Source organism: Lissotriton helveticus, chromosome 5_1 (genome assembly GCF_964261635.1).
Source record: "Lissotriton helveticus chromosome 5_1, aLisHel1.1, whole genome shotgun sequence".
Classification (NCBI taxonomy): Eukaryota; Metazoa; Chordata; class Amphibia; order Caudata; family Salamandridae; genus Lissotriton; species Lissotriton helveticus.
In genome coordinates this window covers 1,348,308,966-1,348,331,702 of record NC_136065.1, presented here as the reverse complement: position 1 = coordinate 1,348,331,702, position 22,737 = coordinate 1,348,308,966, and the positions used below count along the sequence as shown (strand labels likewise).

General features: G+C 46.3%; 1 protein-coding gene across 1 annotated transcript in view; it reads right to left on the bottom strand.

Annotated features, from left to right (window-relative positions):
- Window positions 1–22,737, bottom strand: part of ITPR3 (inositol 1,4,5-trisphosphate receptor type 3) — a 568,454-nt gene that overhangs the window by 411,174 nt on the left and 134,543 nt on the right. Inside the window, exon 2 of the mRNA XM_078644240.1 lies at window positions 11,276–11,346. Within this exon, the coding sequence (XP_078500366.1) occupies window positions 11,276–11,346 (71 nt within the window). The remainder of the gene's footprint in view (window positions 1–11,275; window positions 11,347–22,737) is intronic.

Below are 22,737 nucleotides of genomic sequence, written 5' to 3'. Positions count from 1 at the left end.
TAAGGTTCTAGGAAGGCTGACTGATGAAGGGAGTTGGAGGGGCTGCTCAAAGCACTGATCAGAGTTGTGTCATGAAGAGGAGGTATAAAGGCGTGAGATCTAAGGGATTCGCTTAGACCTGTGTGTAAGAGGTTTGTGAGAAGGAAAAGTCAAGCTGAGAGAAGGGATTGAGAGTCGAGGGATGAGGAATGGGAGAAAGGGAAATGTCGGTATCGAGTAAGAGATAAATACAGGAAGGGGCTACGAGCAGGGGAATAGAAAGGGCAGAGGAAACTTTGTGGAAGGCAACAAGATTGGTAAGCAAGATGTAATGCAGATTTTACAGAGATGCAGAATCCCCATTTTCTCTTGACTCCTCCTAAGTAAAACAAGCATTAACAATGCAACATTTGTATTTATGTGCTTTTGAAAACAGATAAATAAATGGCATTGTCATTTACAATGCCAATAGCTTAATCTCTCGAAAATGCCACACACAAACACACAGACCCACACCCACACACACAGAGGCCCACACACACAAAGAGCCCCACACACAGACACATAGCCCCACACACAGACACAGCCCCACACACACACACAACCACACACACACAGAGCCCCACACACAGAGCCACACACACACACACACACACAGAGCCACACACACACACACACACAGAGCCACACACACACAGAGCCACACACACAGAGCCACACACACAGAGCCACACCCACAGAGCCACACCCACACAGAGCCACACTCACACACACACAGAGCCCCCACACACACAAAGCCACACACACACAGCCACACACAGAGCCCCCCACACACACAGAGCCCCCCAACACACACAGAGCCACACACACACACACAGAGCCACACACACACAAATGATATCTGCTGCCTGGGCTCCCCAACCCTCCATCTTAGGGAAGATTTTTATCACACAAAATTGAAGCCAGTGTGGGTCTGATCACAGGAACTACAGACAACAAACACTCTGCATCCATGCCTGCAGAGATGAGCAAAGGCCCAGGAGACTGGAGACTGGATGACAATTTAAAACAGGAGAGCAGCCTATTAGGCCTGCTTCTGAGCAGATGAGAGGTCCAAAAAAAACATCCTTGCTATGCTGACTAAAATCAGTATCTCTGCCACCACTGTCTATTCCTTGTAGTGTATTCAAAATAAGTGTGCCCTTCTGACCACTGGGCTTAACTCTGTGTCTCACTCAATGTTACAAAATGCTGCTGTGCACATTCACGATTGTCGTCTGTGCTGAGGTAGGGGTCAGAAAGACTACAGCTTGCTAGAGTTAACTTGACGCAGGGGTGCACGCTCTCCTGAGCCATGCAGTTGTCTTTTTGCTGAAGCATTGCCCCTGTTGGAGCCACACGGGGCTCTGAACACAATATGCCAAAACGGTGCAGCCACACAGGCTCTGGAATCAGATATGCCCCCCTAGAACAAATTAGCGTAGTCACCACTGGCCGTTGGAGCCCCCACTGGGGCCCTTAAACAAAATGTGCCCCAACGTTGGAGCCACGGGTGCTCTAAAATGAAATATGCCCCCCAAAATGTGGCCCAAAACGAAGTTAGCACCAGCCAAAGAGGGATGGGGGGTGGGCACCGGCAATGTGCCCCGACGCCCCCCCAACAGTAATGAACCCCGGAGCCCCACTCAGCGGACTGTCTTGGCTGCTCCTCTGGTGGGGGTCCACTCGCTCTCAGGGGTCTTTGGCAGCTGCACGTGGGGCTCTCTTCTCCACACGGGAGCCCCGCCAGCCCCTGCAGCACTCCTCCATGACTCCCTCTGCACCACGGGGCTCTCCCTCGCTCTCGGGGGCACCAAGTGCAAACACCGCTCCTCTTTACTTTTCAGGAGCGCGGGGTAGGCTCCCGTCCGCTTCTTGGTGCCGGTGCAGGGCAGGGCTCTCTCCAAGCATGGGAGCCCCGCCGGTCTGTTCGTGCTGCTTCCACCCCAGTGGGCGCGTAGCTCCGCCCCCAGGCAGGAACACTTCCGGGTCGCCGCGGGCAGCGCGGCGGCACCTCTCTGGAACTCTGCGTCAATGCAGGGTGGGTTCCTGCTTCCTTCTAGGCACACAGAGGATCCCCACACCGGGGGGTCTCCTCAAAGGCCACAACAGCGGAGTGGGCACCAGAGATTTAGATAATAAAAGCGGCAAGGTCCCTGGCAGGGTGGGCACCCGCTAGGGATATAAAATATGGCAAATATGCGGGGTAGGCACCCGCTTCTGACGTATGATTAAGAACTGGCAAAAATGTGGGGTGGGCACCCGGTGTGACGGAAGGTGCAACAATAATTTGTTTTCTCAGATGATTTCCCCGGGCAAAGAATGGGAACTGGATTTAGACAGGGGACATACACATCTACGCTGCCGGAAAGCATTTCCTGAAAACACCGATTAGATCTGTATTGCCCGCTTAAGCCTTTTTCGGTTGTCCTTGTTCTGCCATTTGTAATGTTAACTAACGCCACAGATGGGCTGGTGAGGTATTGACATGAAAATTTGCATGGCTCGGTGATGCCCCTCTTGAGTGTAATGTCATTTTACAAAGTTCTTTTTATTCTCTCTCCACCTTCATGTGAACTCCGGGAGATCACAAAGCCTTTTGTCTGTAAGCCCCATCCTTTTCAGACCGGGGGCGTGTTTTTGACCTAAAAACATCAAAGAATGTAAACAACAGTCATAAACACGCCCCCCAGTCTGAAAAGGACGGGCTTAGATAGAAAGAAGAACGTCACTAGGACCTCTTCCCCAATGACTGACCACCGTTTAGGAGGCCAGCCAATGGAGAAGAGGGGCGTCTCTCCACCTTCATGTGAACTTTGGGCGATCACACACCCTTTTGTCTATAAGCCCCGTCCTTTTCAGACCGGGAGCGCGTTTTTGACCTAAAAACATCAAAGAATGTAAACAACAGTCATAAACACGCCCCCCAGTCTGAAAAGGACGGGGCTTAGATAGAAATAACAACGTCACTAGGACCTCTTCTCCAATGGCTGGCCACCGTTTAGTAGGCCAGCCAATGGAGAAGAGGGGCGGGGCTTAGCCTCACTAGATGTTCTCCTCTATCTCATTAAATCTCGCCAGCGAGACTGCGCAAGTGCAGCCATCATAGGCTGAGACCTAAAAAGGATAGCACTCTGTCCAGGGACTCCCGCTGCACTTCACTAGTAAGGCCTAATAGTCCAAATTGCTAGTGTTACAGTGCTGAAGGCCTGTAGTCTAGCAATCTGGGCTTGAGTTCTCCTTAATGCATGAGGTCTTGATTCATTTGTATATCATTGGTACACTTCGATAATCGTATTTAAGAGCTATAAATTTAAAACGTTATCTCAAGCATTTTAATGCATCATTGATTTTTATTAAGGTGTACCCAGGGCCGGACTGGGAACCACAACCGGCCCTGGCAAAGTGCTCGGCCGGCCCCCCTCCCCGCTCGGGGGGTCGGTGGAGGTGCCGCCGAGCTCTTTGCCAGGGCCGGTTTTCATCCGATTTTGGTACAGGGCCGATTTTGCAGCTATGATGCAAAAACGGCCCTGTAACAAAAACGGCCCCCAGGGGCCCAAAACCGGCCCCCACCCGTGCGGAGCACCAGGGGATTGCCCAGTGACCGCTATGGCCAGCCCGGCCCTGGGAGTACCGAGATATCAGATTTTCCTCAGTGGCATTTCTTTGTAGTCAATGTCCACCTAGGTTACACCACTTTCCACATAAACACATCAATTTTACTGTTCTAACGCCACTGCGCACCAGTATGCAATCACTGCGTCCACCATCGCAGAACCCTCTACCACTAAACCACACACATTCACACATACTTCCATTTCCTCTATGTATTCCTTTATAGACAGTCTTTCAAACCTGAATTCAGCATTTTGTCTACCAGACACTTCTTTCTGATGGGTACAGTAATGGCAGTAACTGTCCCAATCACAATTATGAGCTGAAAGCCGGGGACAAAATGAAGATGCCCTGGGAGAATGGGGCGAAGAATTATTGATTCCACCAGTAATTATATATTTGTCTAGGCACTCTAAGGCCTTGTTAATTCAGCAGCCACAGGGTTAGCAAGAACACTGCTACACTTTGGGTACATAATAAACACCCCTTCATCCTAGTCACTCATAATGAGGCACATATTGTGAACATTTCAATCAACAGTCGGCATTAAACTACGTGCCCTACAATTGTAATAATATTGAACTGTTTCAGATTGAAAAATTTCTGGTTGGGTTTCCTAAGTGGAACTTATTGAACTTTGTACCTGACTCATGATTATACACTAGGCAGGTGAGAAAAAGATCCGAGCAGTGACAGCATTAAAAAAGTCCATGAAGTCTTAAGAAATACTACAGAAGTCTTCTTTTCACTCCACTGCCTCTTGTTCAAACCTCTATATCACTGCAGCACCTACCACTCCCTGGTGGGTGTAGCACTAGAGCCCAGAATGTAAACAAGAGCTGACAGGAAGGAGCCTGGGGTGTTTAATTATACCGTACTTTCATGTTTTATTGTTTCTAACAACATAATGACCCTATGTGAAAGAGACTGGTAAATCTTTCACTTGTAGACTCTTTTAGGCAGAGCTACTGTGAAGCACATGGGACGTCAGGACCTATGAGGGATGAGTGGACTGGCTCAAGAACCATGTTCCAAACTACTGGGCCACTGAAACGTCGATCAACGTCGTGTAGTATAGTATCTGCAGAGAGCCGCATGTCTGAAAGGCTCATTTGATGGTCAGGAATCCAAGAAAGTAGATCATGTGTGGGAGCCAGTTCTTGCACCATGTAACTCACAACTTCTAAGAATAGTTTAGAAAGAGAGAGAGAGCGAGAACATTAACTTCTAAGAATAAGTTAGATAGAAAGAGGGAGACCATTAGGTAGTAACCTTAGAGCATCCACCCAACCATTCCACCATCTGACCACTACATTGACTTGATCCTTACCTAGCACTTGCTATTACCTCTCCCTGCCATTATTTCTTCCTCCACTGAGATCGTTCCTGACCATTTCCTCGACTTGTCATTACCTCAACCTGCTATTAACTCAGTTTCTGCTACAGTGACGTATGATGCCATTGATCCTGACCATTTACTCGATGTTTGGTCTCCTCGTCTTGCCTCAGTCGCCCATTTTGTCTTGTCCTGAAGTTAGAATAGTGTACCCGGTCAAAGTAACAGTCGTGATTAATCTCATGGCCAGGCCAGTGTAGTGGTCGTTTTCAGTAATGGGACGGAGGTCTTCTGTACAGTCAACTTAGTGCAGTCAGCCAAAGCATTTGTCAAACAATTAGAAGTAAAATAATCTGTGCTTTTCAGCAAACTGCATACAAACTGTAAGGAATTGGGGTGCTTATCTGTGGGGAGTAGCTGTCACAGTCTTGCTGGGAGATTTGATTCTGCTCCATCACAACCCAAACAGGCTGGCTGAAAGACTGAATCTGGATTCTGTGAAGAATGCTTGGCTGGTTACTTGGCCTCTGCAGCAAGGTTTTCCTTAAGAAATGTGTGAAAACTATGTAAAAGGACCATTGTAAATACTATTAAAAAAATACTAAGAGTAAAAAATTGGACACTAATAGTCCATGGTAACTGTTTGACTTAGTTCAGTTCTAATTTGCAATTCAGATCAAATCAGCAGAGCGAACAATTATGTCTCGCTTGTAGAGTCTTATATTATAAATCACCATGGGGTGACCCAGTATCCCTCAGAACCTGGGCAATACAATATAATATCAACAATGGTTCTGTCGGGTACGATACTGATTACTTCAAAGCATGTCTGAAATCATTTTATACTTCATTCCTTCATATAACAATGAGCTCAGAAAACCATTCAAGCTCACTTTTCCTATTTTCAATGTAAATCCACACTATGAGGCAAAATTTTTGTAAGAGTAAACATCCGTTTTCTTCTAATAATGCGCCGTTGTACTATTGATGAATTGTAAATTGAATACTAATTAAATGAAATTCATGTGAAAAAATTACACTTATCAATGAATAACCAATTGATAAACTGATTAAAAAACGGATGTTTACTCTTACAAAAATTTTGCCTCATAGTGTGGATTTACATTGAAAATAGGAAAAGTGAGCTTGAATGGTTTTCTGAGCTCATTGTTATATGAAGGAATGAAGTATAAAATGATTTCAGACATGCTTTGAAGTAATGAGTATCGTACCCGACAGAACCATTGTTGATATTATATCGCTTGTAGAGTCAGCGTCTAAATAACAGCGTGCAGGCTCAGAGGCTGCAAGATGCAGATTTTGGCAATGGAGCTCTGCCTTGACGAATGCTCAGTTCAAGCGTGTTGAGTTGCTTGGCAGGAAACTGAATAATAAAGGTGATATTGCATTACTTATCTACAGCTATCAGTATCTCAAATGTGGTAAAGCTCTGGTAGGGCACTGGCAGATCATGAAGGGGGGCTGGTCGAGACAGCAGGACCCAATATCACAGGGATTCAGGAGCGGCTGTTTGGAAGTCTCTGATCAGATGTAAATACACTTGAACCTGTAGCTCAGTGTGGATTTAGTTTTGAGCATAGTGCTTCAAAGTTAATTCGAAATCTAGATCCTTGGTGATCTTGCCTGGATAGCCAAGTCTGGGTCCTGCCATCCTGCACAAGTGGACTAGTCAAGACTCAATCGATAGACACTAAGTAACATGAATCTCCAGCCCGTCGAGATCAGCAGGAACTTTTCCTAGGCGAGAGCTTGCATTACCATTCGATAAGTGATTGCCATGACGATTTATTACGAGTCAACATGGCGAAAAATTACCTCCCCGAGGGAATACCTGATGCTGAGATATAGTTGTCGGAGCAATGAGGATTTCACAGCCTCCTCGAATGGTAATCCACAAAGAGAAAGTTTGCTAGAAAAGTACTCCCTGACTGCAAGGCGTGAAATGGATCTGTCTTCTCGACCAGGTTTTCTACTACTGTGGAATTAAGAGTAAGCAACTGGTGGCCTGTATAAGAGATCCAGCAGGTATCAACTAGTGCACCTAGAAACCAGTTTTGGTGGACACTAACTACCAAGACAGCTGGCTGATCTCTTGCACACAATAGGCCTGCAGAGGAACGCAGCTGAGTTGTAGCTGTCAGGGAAAGATTTACGGCTCGCTAGGAAAAGACGGGTAAATGGAAGCATTTTAGGGCACTGCTATATGTTTTACCCATAATTTCATTCCTGTTTTTGACTTGCAGGCATTCACTTAAAGGCAACAGCTAGATCACCCATTGTTTCCCATTGGTTAGAGGGTGGGTACTTTTGCATCATCCCCCAAACCCCGAAATACGGGCAGGGAAGTGAGAGGATATCATGAAACCCTTAACTAACTTTATAACATTTAGTATTTGTTTGCAGTTGCATTTACGTTGCATACACTAGAATATTAATAACTTCCATTGTACAGGGAAGCATTACAGATGCTCTTTTGAACTTTAGTAGACTGAGCCGTGAAAGATTCCCAAGGTCACTCCTATCCAAACTAGTGTTTTAGCTTCTAAATGACAAAAGCAAGGCCATTTCCAAACATCATCAACTGGAAACACAGCATTCCAAGATGGCTGGCCAGTGCACTGACCAATAGCCAGAAGGGCCCATTGAACTTTTCGTTGATTTGTAATATGTCTAATTGCGATGTTTCCCATCTCTAACCCATAGAATACGTGCATTTCGCCTGCTGTGTGTGTGGTTCTTCTCATTCAGTAGCTAAAATAGAACGACAAGCAGCAGCATGCTCTAGACTTTAATGGCCCCAGTTATAGCAGCTAATGATTACTGCAGCTCGCTCGCAGCACCAAAGGAATCTCTACCAACCATTGTGATGTGCTCGGAACATCTTTGTCATGCACCACGCGCACCCCCACCCCCCAGCAACCACTGCAGATTCTAGTACAAAAGACAGGCATGTTAGCCATTCAGGTGACAAGGGGCTTTCAGGATTGGCCTAATCTCCAACAACGAGTTCAGGCCTGGGACCTCATTCTTTATGTGTGTGGGATGAAGAAAGAAAGAGCACTGAAAGCATGACGAAGATGAAGTGTGGAAGAATTTAGAGGAGCCACAAATGGAGAAACAATTGCATATATTCCATACAAGGAGCACTGTACAATAAAAAGAGCAAAAATCAAGACCATAGAGCAATTTCTGCCATGAAACGTTACTGGCAGGGAACAACCAATTAGAGAACGTCTGTATGTGAAAGTAAAATGAGCAAAGTTGTTTCGAGGGTGTGAGATAAAAAATATAGAAGTTTTCAGTGCCATTACAACATACTGTTTTTTAAATCTCTGTTACAGAGCTTTTATCACTGAGTATCTGTGTAAATGACTAAAGGCTACATAACTCTTGAAAAGCCACACAAAAACTGGCAAGCTGCATGCTCCGTTTATAAAGATGCCCTTCTTCTCCCTCCTCCCAACTGTACATGCCAAGTGTGGGGCACTGACAAAGGGAACAACTTGCAGTCTTTATTTTAGAAAGTGGACTACAAGCACTCAAGTGCTGAAACACAATGTTGAATATTATTATGTGACTGAATTCAGATTGAGCACAGTGCTTCTCAGGGATTTTATGAAAAGATTCCAAAGGGACTTTAATGATTTTATGATTTGTAGAAACAAATAAAAAGAAGTATGAAGAACATTAACTTTTATAAATTAATCAGTAAGTGGATCTAAATAAACTGCGGGTAAGGCTGAAGGCTAGAACAGGATACTACCATTTTTTATCATTCCCGAGCCAGCCATCACATTCATCAATGGAGTTTAAGGAACTGTCCTCAATCGCATTGCTGCTGCCAGGGGCTTCAGCCTCTCTGTCCAAAGGTTCAGGATCTTACCCTCAGATGAAGTCAACACATGAGACTAAGCACCTTCATCTGAGTTAGCTGCAGACTTCACCGGGCACTTACATGCGGAGCAGGTCGTATGTCTCACTCCTGTGGCAATGTCAAGCAATACAACCTCCAAGCCACCCCCTTTACTGCAAATCCGTGATTCTTCAGCCATGGGAAGGAGAAGAGTAGTTTAACGTTAAAGGGATCAAATGGTCTTCTAGGGCCTGGATTTTGAGTTGGTGGAAACAGGAAATCCTGTCATTTTCTGTGGTTGTGTTGAATGAATGAGGAGTAGAATCCACCGGTGTCACTGTTATTGCCTCCACGATTCTTGCCCTAGGGAGGAGGAGGAACATTCATGTCTGGGCTCTCCTACAGATTCAGGAAGTTCTCCAGAAAGTAAAGGATTTTCCAGTTCCTTCCATCTCTGGTCAACTCAGGAGGGGCGCTCCTGTGCTATTGTCTCGTTAGAACACTCAACTGAAGACCCTGAAAAAGGGAGTTTTTTTCAGCTTCGTCAACTTCTGTAACATGTGGTGTAACAGTCAGAGCTTCTGTCTTTGGAACTGGGGACCCAGGTTCGAGTCCTGGCTTTGGCTCAACATCCTGTGATTCTGGGCAAATTGGTTAATCTACCCATGCCTCCCAAAAAATGAATGTGTCCTTGGGTAACATAACTTACCTTCGGATCAAGATCATGCTGTATAAATCTGCAAAAATAAATTTAAAAAAGACTTCCATTGGAGCTCCCTGCAATCCTTTCAGGCACAGTCATTCACTGCCTATTGCACTTTCTATGGTTTCCAGATTTTTAACTTGGTTGCCTCAGAAAGATTGATATTACTGAATTGAGGAGGTTAGAGACCAAGGGCCTAATTTATTATTTTGATGCTTTTCAGCATAACACGCCTTCCTGCTGCGCTGCCGTGCATCAAAATAAAAGGGTAGGAATATGCCACATTTCTGTCTTTCTCCCCTGCGCCGGTGCACAAACAGCAGCTGTGCGCCAATGCAGACACCCTTGCGCCATGGTGCAAGGATGCCTGTGTTGCAGGGGTGATTGTTTCTGTGCAGGAAGGGCCCCCTGTATGAACAGTGAGTGAAAAGGATCACCTTTGCAACATAGGAGGAAACATTCTGTCAAACATCTTAGATTTACATGTAAGGGTTTCGGGTTTTTGTTTCCTGCTGCTGACAAAAACATTTTTCCATTGTGCACATTGAGTTATTGTAACACCACATGGATAAATGTTTACATCATTAAATGAGTGGAAACAGGAATTAGTTGCTTAAAGGTAACTCGTAAACTTTTGCAGAGTCAGGCAAGGTGCTTCACTCAGTGTTCAACAATTTCAATAACGTTTGAACCCAATGTAGCTCGTTTCTCGTGTTCTCTTCCTAAGGAAAAGGTGCTGGGTGAGGTGACCCCCAAACCTCTTTGACACCAAATGTTACTTTTTCCTATGCCCTTCTCCTTTTCTTTACAGCTCTATAATCTGCTTTTAAATTGTTTTCCTTCAATTCGCACCTCAATCTCTTTTGCACTATTTATTTTAATGCTAAATATCCTTTAGCAATATGATATGAACTCTAGTTGGGGCCCAGGACATTCTATACAGAAATTATAAATGGTGACGTACACACACACACACAAATACCAAACCGCACCACAGGTAGTATTCCTCATTGCGCCATGGTGCTAACAGCCATGGTGTTTGTGTGACTTTGTGACTCTTGAAGACACGTCCATTCTCCATAGTGTGGGAAACAAATGCTACTCCACTGCCTCCTCCTTGCATGAACAGGCAAGCAAGGGAGGTCTATAGGAACATATAGAACACAGCAGTCTAAAGAGCATACAGACATCAAAGTAAAAGCAGTTCAACCAGAAGATGCCAGGGTAAGGTAAAGGGGTTATGGCAAAATCCAGAAAAATTCAAATCTTGGAGTAGGATAGACACCAGGAAACTGGTACAACCAGAACAAATCAAGACACCAAAGAATAGGCAAATAGACTATTCAACGGAAAAGACACATTTAAAAATTTGAGAATTCATGCCATCTACAGTCACACACCTACTGTTTTAGTGGAAGTGGTTCTTCAGCTGTGTATTGCTCAATGAGAACTTGGGAGCTAACTCTTTATATTTCAGTGTGAATGAACTGCCCTCGGTCTATTAGAAATATATTCCCAAAATATAAGTTATGCACTTTGAAGCTGTGTTACAAGTGTGTAAAGCCTGGTGGGTGGTAATGCACCCAACACGTTTATGGGGAAAAAGAATTAGATGATAGTTCTGGTTATAAAGACACTCCCCTGTTAGGAGCATCTAATTTCAATTCCCTGTAAGATTTTCCAAGCCAAAAATGGGATCAAGAAAGTATTTGTATTATGGAAATCTCACCTCTGAATTTCTTGGGTGGGTTGTCCAGGTCTCCAGCCGCAGGTTCGACCACACAGCGATCATCGACCAACCTGAACCAAGCAAGAGAAATAAGTGATAGATGAAAAAAGACATATGGCAATGGAACTTTTATTCTTGTACTACCATATGTCAGGATTGGCCAACATAGGAAATAGCCTTGTGATATGCAACAGCCCAATGGGAGGAAGAATCCTAAAGGATACTGTCTCTCTTTATACACAACTTGCCCCAGTATCACAATCAGCTCTGACCACTATTCTTATAGCTACTGTGCAGTGCCTTCAACCTCCCTGCCCGTGTATCCAGTTCAGTTCAAATAACTTTATTCGATTCTTTAGAATCATAAAAGTTTGCATATATACATAATAAAAACAGTTAACATTTAAAAAGGTTTCGACATATTCCATTCCATATATTTTGGTGTAGCAATAAAAATGTTTTCGACTTTTAAAATCATCATACCCCTCCCCATAGTTTGTACATTTGACTAGTTCTAATAAATACCTACACAAATGTGCATTCTTTTTCACAATTCATAACGTTTTCTGATTAAGAATGCAATTCTAATAAAACTAAGCACTGCACTTGAGATTACAGCTGTAGACAATGACCTCAAATAGTCAAAGCCTTCCTGATAGGAACCGGGCCGAACAGTTTTCATTACAGGCTTAATAAAGCAGGCTCTTGGGTCTGCATATAATGAGCAAAACAACATGAGATGCATTGTGCTCTGTTTGGCATGATTGTTACAAGGACTAGGGACTAGTCTCTCACACCAGCCAGCCTGTTTAGGATAGGCCAATAAAAAGTGCAGAGTGCCCAACCGAAATCTAGTAAAAGAAATTGTGATTGTACATGTAAGGTAAAAGACAGATAAAATTGCTGATGTCTTAACACCCCACCATCCAACATGCCCATGTCCTGATTAGACATGCTTAATTCAATACAGTATGCATTTTTAATAATCATTTTTGTATTAGGTTGAATGGTATCCGGGTTGTTATAATAATTGTCTAGACCAATTTTATAGAAGGTATCCTTAACCCGTTGCATGCTGATGACGGAACCGCTCCGTCATCAGCTGCGGTGGCGCTGTGCTGATGACGGAGCAGTTCCGTCATGGCCCGCCCGACGCGCCTGCGAGACGCGGACTCCGCGCCTGCGCTGGGCGTTCTATTGAGCGGGCGGGGCCATGACGGAACCGCTCCGTCATCAGCACAGCTCAACGGCGGCTGGTGACGGAGCGGTTCTGTCAACAGCATGCGGCCGCCGCGCGGCCGCCCCGCCCCCTTAGCACTGCGGTGGAATAGCCGCCGCAGTGAAGGGGTTAATATAACGTAGCCAAGGGAGTGACATTGCGTTATCCATGTTCATACAGTCCTTAAGGATACTCCTTGAGAAAGTCAGGTCTTCTGAAAACCAGATTTATACCCATATGATCAGTGGAGCTATGTTTATACTATCTTTCACATATTCCAGGCTCACCTCTGCCTTCAGCTGTATAGTCGAGTCAATGCTCCTGGCATCATTAGAGAATAGTGGGCGATTTATAATCTCCCAAAATCTCTTCGAGTCCCTGAGTGCGGTGGTTCTCTCTAGGTCCTCCCAGGCTGTTCTTCTTAAATCGTTTTTCCTGCGGTTAATACCTTTTTTATAGGGCTGTTTTACTGTCTTTATCAGAGCCATGTTCCGAGGGGCCATTTGTAGGGCTTTCTTAAGTTCTCTTTGCGCCTTTGAGCACTCTGCATTAAACCACCTAATTTCCGGCAGGTCCCGTTTTCTAATTGGCTTCTTTCATTTTTTAGCCACATCTACACAGATTGATTCAAATGACTGAATGACTATGTCTGGGGGGAATCAAAGGTGAGGCAGGTCATGAAATTACTTTGATTTTCTTTAATAATGGCCTCCTCAAATTGCTTTGAGTCTATTGAATTCCATTTCAACCTTACCCCTTAGTTGCGGTTATACTTTAACGGGTGCCCGTGTATCCATGTGTGTAATGATCTTCATTAAAGCGTCTGGGTCCCCTCTAGGATAACCGGAATCAGCCTTGTCATTACTTCCAGGTACTTCTGTGTCTCATCTTTCTCCACATCAGAAGCACCATTCCCAGTACAATGCTGTACCAAGCCTTCAACCCCACTGTCTCCAGTAATATAACTCAATAAGTCTCTGTGCCACTCCAGCTGCACCTACATCAGCCCATGAGATATAAGCAGCTATTTTATCATATTCACTCTTCCCGCATTACTCCATATTTTTCCCTTTAGTAACTATCCCTGCAGAGTAACAAGGCCACAGCACGAGGTGTCATGGGTTTTTGAGGGTGGATTAGGCTGAGAATGCAATGCTCTGAACTTCAGCATTAAACACATACTTTGACAGTGCTCAAGGTGGTTACGTTTGCCATGCACAACTAGAAAATGCTTGTGCCTCCCTGCCTCACAGGAAATATTAAGGATGCACAGATAACAAATAATGGAGGGTACATGACTAGGCAGTATGCTTGGATAGAGTTCTAACTATTGCCTCATCTCAGGCTGTGTTGCACGTCTCAATATTGACCGAGGGCACTGTCAGGCATAATTTTGTCAGTAGTTGCATCTGTAAGCTTAAAACTATCACCGTGTATAGCAAGGGATACAATGGACCCTAAGGCAGGCTAGAAATATTCCGCCCATTTACTGGTTTTGTTGTAAAAAAAAGGCGTAATTGTCGTGCAGTGGGCCCCTCAGTTGCCTGGGCCACGGTGCCACTAAGCCTGCAGCACTATTGGTAACCAATCCGCTTTTCTTAATGGCATATGAAATATTTCACACACTCCACAGGCAAGACACAAAGGGGCAAATATACAAGCCTCTTGCGCCTCCTTTTGTGACGCAGCGGTGGCGCAAAACCAGCGCCATGATGCGGGGTATTTACAACGTGACGCATCTGGGAGATGCGTTACGTCGTAAAGCCCTGCGCCAGAAGTAGGCGTTTCTGCGCAGGGGAAGGCGGCGTTCCAGTGCAGGAACGCCTTTTAAAAGTGGCTGAGTGAAATCTACAAGAATTCACTCAGTCACTTTTGAGCCCATGCTGCGTCAAAACCCTGCGCCTGCTTGAAGCAGGCGTAAGGATTGACGCAGCATTGTAAAGATAGGGCACCCCAGAGCCTTGCTGGAGCTGCGTCGCGATTGTGACGCCACTCCAGCAATGCGCCGCCTTTACGGCACAGATGTGTCACGCATCTGTCCGTTTTTGCCCCTTGGTGCGCCGCATCCATGGTGGCGGAGCCGTGACGCACAATAACTGGCGCATCCCTGCTGATATGCAGGGATGCGCCAGTTATTGTAAATCTCTCCCAAAGGTTCTGACATATGTGTTGGTAGCAAGATTTCCCGCTTGTATTGCATCCTATGAGGAGCAAGAAAATATTCTATAGCTTCACAACAACCAGTGGTTAATTTATAAAAAAATAAGGGCTGGGGCTATCGTCAGGAGGCAGTTTGCACCAGCCTATTTCTCCTGTCAGCGCAGCCACAAACATAACCGACTACTGACCCTGAAAGTGGGGGGGGGGTGGCGTAATGGCCAGAGCTGCCGACTTCTCGAACTTCTTCGAACCAGGTTCGAGTCTCAGAGCTGGCTCAACATCCTGTGATTTGGGGCAAATCACATAATCTCCCTGAAAATGATGCGTCCATAACTGTTGCTCATGCAAAGTGCCAGTGTTGATGATACAGTGCCGGTGCCGAGCTCTGGAAACCACACGCTCAAATTAAGCACTGGCAACAGCGATTACTGCCAGCTCTTTGTTGGTAAAAATAGAAATGCTGAACACCATAAGTATAGCTCTAGAAAGTCACAACTTTCTTCCCCACTAGATTATAGTTTCAGCTGCGGGCTTAATTTAAAAGGATAAGGAAAAAAACAGTGAAGAAATTAACAAAATTAGATCCCTAAATGTTCAAAGAACAAAGATTGTCTGCTTGGTGTTTAAGCTATGGAAAACATATCAAGGGCGACCATCTAAGTAATTAACAAGTAGGCGGGTGAGCACTGTTGTGAAGTTAGCAGGCTAGTGGTTGTGGGTGGAGCTTAGGGGGTGGACAGGAAGAGGAGGAGACCGATGAGGGAAGGGCAGTTAGAGTAGGGACAGGAGACAGGCTGGATGCATAAGAATAAAGCTCCAGTATTGATAATCAATTGTGTCTGTGGTTATTGTAGCAAGATGCTACAACTGGCGACGAGGGTGGGATATCACTAACTGTGGCCCACAAGATCACAAAGAGACACCCTGTCCCTTGCAGCGTCGAGGGAAGAGCTCCGCTGCTGATAGAAGCTGAGGCCGGACGAGAAAGGTCAAGAGCAAGCGACCACGGCCCTGAAGACGTCGAGGAACCCCGAGGAAATTCCGACCTGGGAGCGCTGAAACGCTCGTTCGAAGAAACCCCTGAGCGCGAGTCCCGCCGTGCAGAAACAGGAGTCGGGAGCCCACTCCGACCCTGTCCAGCGCCCCACAGTGAGTGAAGAGGCGCCCTGGTGGTAGGGGGCGCTGCCCTGAGAAGCTGCCGTCAAGCGCGGCCAAGCGCGCCAGAACCGGAGCCTGTGCCGGTAGAAGTGCCTACCTCACGCCTGATGCGTGGGTTTTGGCATGCGGTCGGCCGAGAAAGCGGGAAACAGAAAGCAAGTTGGGAGCCCACCCCGGCCCTACCTGGTCGCAGCAATAGATGAGGAGGGGGAGATCCTGAAGCGTGCTGGTGCTGAAAACTGCCAACCGGTGAGTCCAGAGTGGACGAGTGATCGAATGAGCAAAGGGGAGAAAACCTCGTGTGTCTGCAGTGACGGCGGCCATCTTGGAATCAGGCGCTCGTCAGGACAGACCCCTTAGCTTTCAAAGAGCAGCCATTTTGAAGTCAGGCACTAGAGAAAGAAACAAGCATTGGCAAGGAAACAAGCATTGGCGCCAGGAAATAAACAAACATTGGCAAAGAAACAAGCATTGGTACCCGGAAATAAACAAGCATTGGCAAAGAAACAAGCATTGGTACCCGGAAATAAACAAGCATTGGCAAAGAAACAAGCATTGGTACCCGAAAACAAACAAGCACTGGCAAATAAACAAGCATTGCTACCCGAAAATAAACAAGCATTGGTGAGACCTAGTGAGTGTGACAAAGACACAAACAAGCACTGCAAAGATGTCCGACGATGATAGAAATCCGCCGCCACTGGCTGATGTCAAGCCTAAGGTTCCAGGTGGGTCGCATCTACGAGCGCCCGAACCCCTCAAAGTGACCACTGGGGGAACCATGGGTCCCAAATGGCAAGAATGGTTCGAAGAATTTGAAGATTACATCGAAGGATCAGAAGTGATTGAGGATAAAAAGAAGTTGATTGGCCTGCGCAACTTGGCGGGGCGGGAGATAGTCAAAATAATCAAAGACCTTCCTGCCGCAGAGGCGGACACCTATGACAAAGTGCGTGACGCACTAAACAAAAGATTTCTTCACAAAAAGAACGTCGACTATGAACGCCATACATTCCACTCGGCTCGTCATGGGAAGGAGGAACCAATGAGCGCTTTCATGATGCGCCTGAGGAGACTAGCCAAGCATTGTGCATTTGATAATTTCTCAACAGATGCCGCAATTAAGTCACAAATAATTGGTGGGTGTCACTCCGACCAATTGAGGAGACGATTATAGAGAAAGGAACATAGCCTCGACGATATAGAGGAGATGACATGAATATTTGATCAAGCAGAAGAATATGCAGCAGACATCGAAACGGGACACAAAGGAAGTCGCGAACAAGTGCGACGCGTGTACGCCAAGAATGAGAATCGAAGGCGTTCGAGAGACAGACACTGGAGGTCACACCCGTCATCACGGCGAGAACAATCTAGACATCAGTGGCGAGAGCCGTGGAAGAAGGAAAGGAGATCAGAGAACGTGAGGAAATGTTACCGTTGTGGGTATGATTACCCCCATGTAGACAGTTGCCCTGCCATGGGTCAAAGATGCCGGAAGTGTGGTCGAACGAATCATTTTGAAGTGATGTGTGGGGAATACAATAAGGAGAGACGAAGTGGTGCCACAAAGACAACTCAGCCTGACTCACGAAGAGGTACCCCGAGAACGTCCCGATCCGGCACCCGAAGACACCATGCACGAGCTGTCCAAGAACAAACTGAACAGTCTTCTGGGTCGTCACACTCCAGCCGAGAGTCACGTCGGTCCAGGTGGGAACGGAGGTCACCATCCAAGGAATCGAGGCCGTCATCCAGAGACTCAACATATACTATTGAATATCTGAACTTAGCCGCAGATCCAGATCAGCTTAAGACCTATCCCCGGCTGGACATCAAAGTTGGCAATCATGATACAAAGTTTGTACTAGACTCAGGTGCATCCCTGAACTATATTCCAGTCACCGAATATGAAAGAATGAGTCCGCGTCCTCCTCTGACCTTTGCACCAGTCAGAGTCTTCACATGGATGGCCAAGAAGCCACTTCCTTGCCTCGGGAAGTTCTCGACGACCCTCCAACATGAAGACACAACCATCCCACCGGTCATCCATGTTATTAAAGGCCCAGAAGCGGACTGTCTATTGAGCCTCCCGACAGCTGAACGTCTTCACCTAGTGGAAATCCTTTTTAAGGTCAGTGGAAACCAAGATGTGACCCGCCAGTTTCCCAGACTATTTCAAGGACTAGGCAAGTTAAAAGACTACCAAGTACGATTGCATATTAATGAACAAATCAGACCCGTCGCCCAACACCCTCGACGGGTACCGTTTCATCTCCAAACCGCTGTGGAGGAAGAACTCCAGGATTTGCTAGCTGCTGATATCATCGAGCGCACTGAGGGTCCAACACCGTGGGTGTCCACAAGTAGTTATCGTTCCCAAGAAGGGCATGGCCAACAAAGTCAGACTCTGTGTGGACATGCGCCTGCCCAACACTGCAATCGAAAAAGAACGACATCCGGGACCACACTTGAGTGATATGATCTCGGTTCTAAACGGGGCAAAGATATTTTCCAAGTTGGACTTAAATAAGGGGTACCACCAGTTGGAATTAGAGGCAAAGTCAAGATACATTACCACGTTCGCAACCCATCTGGGGTTGTTCAGATATAAGAGACTCAGTTTTGGGGTTTCCTCAGCAGCCGAAATATTCCAAGAAGCCATTCGGCAGGTCATTCAGAACATTCCCAACACGTTCAACTATAGTGATGACATCCTTGTCTATGGTTCTGATCTACGAGAGCATGATATTGCACTCAATCGTGTCTGCCACGCACTACTAGAAGCAAACCTGACTCTTAACAAAGAGAAGTGCGAATTCCACCAGGACACACTGAAATTCTTTGGTCACATCTTCTCAGGTGCTGGCATGAAACCTGACCCCGACAAGATTGGGACTCTGAACAACACCAAGAGTCCCCAGGACGTCAGTGAGCTCAGGTAATTTCTTGGAATGGCCAGTTATTGCGCCCGCTATATCAGGGACTACGCAACAATCAGCCATCCCCTTCGTCTATTGACCAAACAAGGCCAGCCGTTTGAGTGGACTCCCCAATGCGAGAAATCATTCAAGGAGATCAAGAAGGCGGTGGCATCTGCGGATCACCTGTCATATTTTAACCCACAGAGAAAGACTGAAATAACTGTGGACGCCAGCCCTGTCGGGCTTGGTGCCATCTTGGCGCAATATGATAACGACTCAGATCCACGTCGAATCATTGCATATGCGAGTTGTAGCTTGACTGACCCGGAGCGGGCATACTCGCAGCCCGAAAAAGAAAGCCTTGCCGTAGTGTGGGCATGTGAACATTTTCATGTTTTCATATATGGTAAACACTTTACTTTAATCACAGATCACCAAGCTCTTGTCACCATTTACGGAAACCCACGATCCAAGATGCCCCCAAGAATTGAAAGGTGGGGCCTAAGGCTACAGGAGTACATGTTCACCATCATCCACAAGCCGGGGAAGTCAGAAAACCCGGCTGATTATATGTCCAGACACCCAGCCACATCGTCAGTCTCTAAATCGTCCATTGCGGAAGAGTACATACATTTCGTGACTGATCAAGCTCTTCCTCCCGCTATCCCAATGGACACCATCCGAGAGAGCACAGCACAAGATGTCATCCTGCAGAAGGTCCTGCGCAGGATTCGACACAACAGGTGGAGGCATGATTCTCAGGATGAAGAGACTGATCCTATCCTTAAACAAGAAATGCAGGCTTTCCGGCACGTGTGCAGTGAGCTGTCAGCCACCACTGATGGCATAATACTGCGAGACCAGCGAATCGTGATTCCCACTCAACTAAGACAAGGAGTGGTTGCCCTTGCCCATGAAGGACATCGGGGTATTGTGTCAACCAAACGCGCATTAAGAGAGCGGGTGTGGTTTCCATATCTCGACCAAATGGTAGAAGCCACCTTGAAGGACTGTCACCTCTGTCAGCTCACGAGCAAAAGTGACCCTCCAGCACCACTGAACATGACCCCTCTGCCACCTGGGGTGTGGCAAGAAATTGCTATTGATTTCTATGGACCCCTGACATCGGGCAAATACGTGCTGGCCATCATTGATGAACATTCTCGATACCCCATTGCATACTTTGTACCGTCTACAAATGCCGCAAGTACTCTCAAGGTACTGGACGAAGTCTTTGCGGCCTGGGGCGTTCCCTCAAAAGTAAAGACAGACAACGGACCCCCATTTAATGGAAAGGACTTTGCAGCATTTGCGAAACACCTAGATTTCCATCATCGTAAGATTACACCCCTCTGGCCACAGGCTAATGGAACAATTGAAAGATTCATGGCCACGCTCAAAAAGACTTTCCAACATGCGACAGCGGAAGGAAAGGATTTACAAGTCGCCCTCAACGAGGTCCTCCGAGCTTACCGGACAACTCCTCACGCAACCACAGGGCAATGCCCGGCAACACTCATGCTGGGACGTCCCATGAGGAATCGTATTCCAACATGGGAAGGGGCCTTATGACCATCATTGTCACCCACTCAAGATCATCAGGAAATGATGAAAACAGACCAGCGCAGAAAAGACAAAATGAAGTCATATGCAGATCACCGGAGAAGAGCGAGGTCACTCTCGTTACATGAAGGAGACCAGGTGCTCGTCAAGCAAGAACAGCAGAAAAAGACCGACTGCCTGTTCAAGGATGAACCGTTGCTGATCACGAAAAGGAAAGGAACTATGTTGACTGCGGAATCAGAGCAGAGACAAATCACGAGAAATATCTCGCATTTCAAGAAGTTGCCACGCGATACCACCGGGACCTTACCGAGTGAAATGGACACTCCCTGTTCGGAAGAATCACATTCGGTCAGTTGTGAGAACACTGGTCCAGTCAATGAGACACAGAGTGACACTAATCTGAGAATCAGGTCACCACGACCTCATCGTGACATACGTCCACCCAAAAGACTTATTGAAGAAATGGACTAAGAAGTCAGTGCGTTTATTTGTTTTGTTACAAAGGGGGGAGATGTTGTGAAGTTAGCAGGCTAGTGGTTGTGGGTGGAGCTTAAGGGGTGGACAGGAAGAGGAGGAGACCGATGAGGGAAGGGCAGTTAGAGTAGGGACAGGAGACAGGCTGGATGCATAAGAATAAAGCTCCAGTATTGATAATCAATTGTGTCTGTGGTTATTGTAGCAAGATGCTACAAGCACCAACACCCACACGTTGCTTCCATGAGTAGTCTAACAGGCACGCGCCACAGAGCCCTAAGGATGAGGCTACCAAGGCTGGCCTTCTCCCATGTCTAATATCTAGGCTACTGTGTTTTAGGTTTAAAACTATAATAACTGCAAAATCCCACCAAATGGGCAATAGCCCTTATGGGTGTAAACATATAAACACAGATAAACATGTACACATTGATAAAAGAAAATACCACTTAAAGAAAATAGAGTGAAAAGGAATTTCTCAATTTTTATTTCTTCCTGAAGGGGCCAACTGAATAGGATGAGGCAGCAGCAAGAAAGGCTGGCCTAAGTTTAGTCTACTTGCATTTTGCTGTTCACAATGTCACTAAAATGTTTCTTTTTCCTTTTGACTCTGCCAGTTTTGTGTGCTTTGATTAAAGGTACAGGGCTAGAAGTATTTTCACAGGTCTGGCCTGATTATTTTATATTCTGAAGTGTCCCTGGGAATATTAAATCATATTTGATCTTTGAACCTGTCGCTGATTGGTAAAATGGCTATCTCATACAAAGATGCATTGTGCAGGTTTGTCTTGCCATTAGGCCTCCTGCCCGGCTGCCCATTCAGAGAAACTGCAGGATGCGCATTGTCTGCACTTTAGCGCCCCACAGGTTTAACTCTGATCCCCCAAGCAATTCTCACACCTTCAGCCCGATATCAGCTGTAAAAGAGGTGCTTGTAGTTGGCTGAGAGGAGGAGCTGTGGCCCTGGAGTAGTCTGAACAAAGCAGCTCTTCTGGAGCCCTGAATATGTCATGTATGGAAAACAGAGGGGCCTCACACATTCCATTTCGACCTAGGGCCCCAAAATCCTAGAACCGGCCCTGATCTTTCACATTGCATGACAGGAATAAATACAACATTACAAAAGTCCCATTCATGATGAAAGAGCTCCACTTGAGCAAGACTACTTTTCTCGCTCACCAATTGAACCATTAAGTGGTTTCTACTGAAATCCAGCCAACCAGCTGCCTCCAAGATAATCACTGCAATTAGGTGCAAGGATACCCCGTGGGCAGAAATAAACAAAATCTGGTGTGCCCTCACTTAAATCCACCTATTACGAGTTAAACCTCATGGAATGGAGAACAACCATGTAAACCCAATTGTTCATGGCAAAATTCTGTATGGAATTCCAAGTTCCTTGGTATTGAAAGCTCCCATTTAACATCTTCTCTGACCAGGTAGCAGATCAGAATGGGAGACTGAGTGGGGTGGGAGGCAGAGATGGAGAGGACATCAGGGGCAGAAGAGCCGTCGTTTGAGAAGGCTGAGCGGTCTGTACCCCTTATACCGTAGAAGGGAGTCAAGCAGGGTTGTATGATACAGCCATGCAAGCCTAAATCACACATGTCTTAACAACGTGGTCTGAACTACGACAGTGTCTTTACCACGCATGCATTTACCACCTAAGCCTTTACAATGAATTTCATTGTAAGGGCATGTTTGATAAAAGGATATGTGTAGTAAATTTCATATCCTAGCCCACCTGCCCCAGCCCTGTAATCCACTTTGCCCCAGCCCTGACCCTTCATTAAAAGCCATACACTTGGTCCCTGTCCCAAAAAACAACATCGACCACCCCCATCCTGAGCCCTCAAACCGACCGCACCCTGCCCTTAAAATAACCTCACCTCCCTGCCCTGACCCTAAAACAAATCTCATCCTGCCCCTAAAATACGCCTTTCCCCTCCCCCCCACCCTGA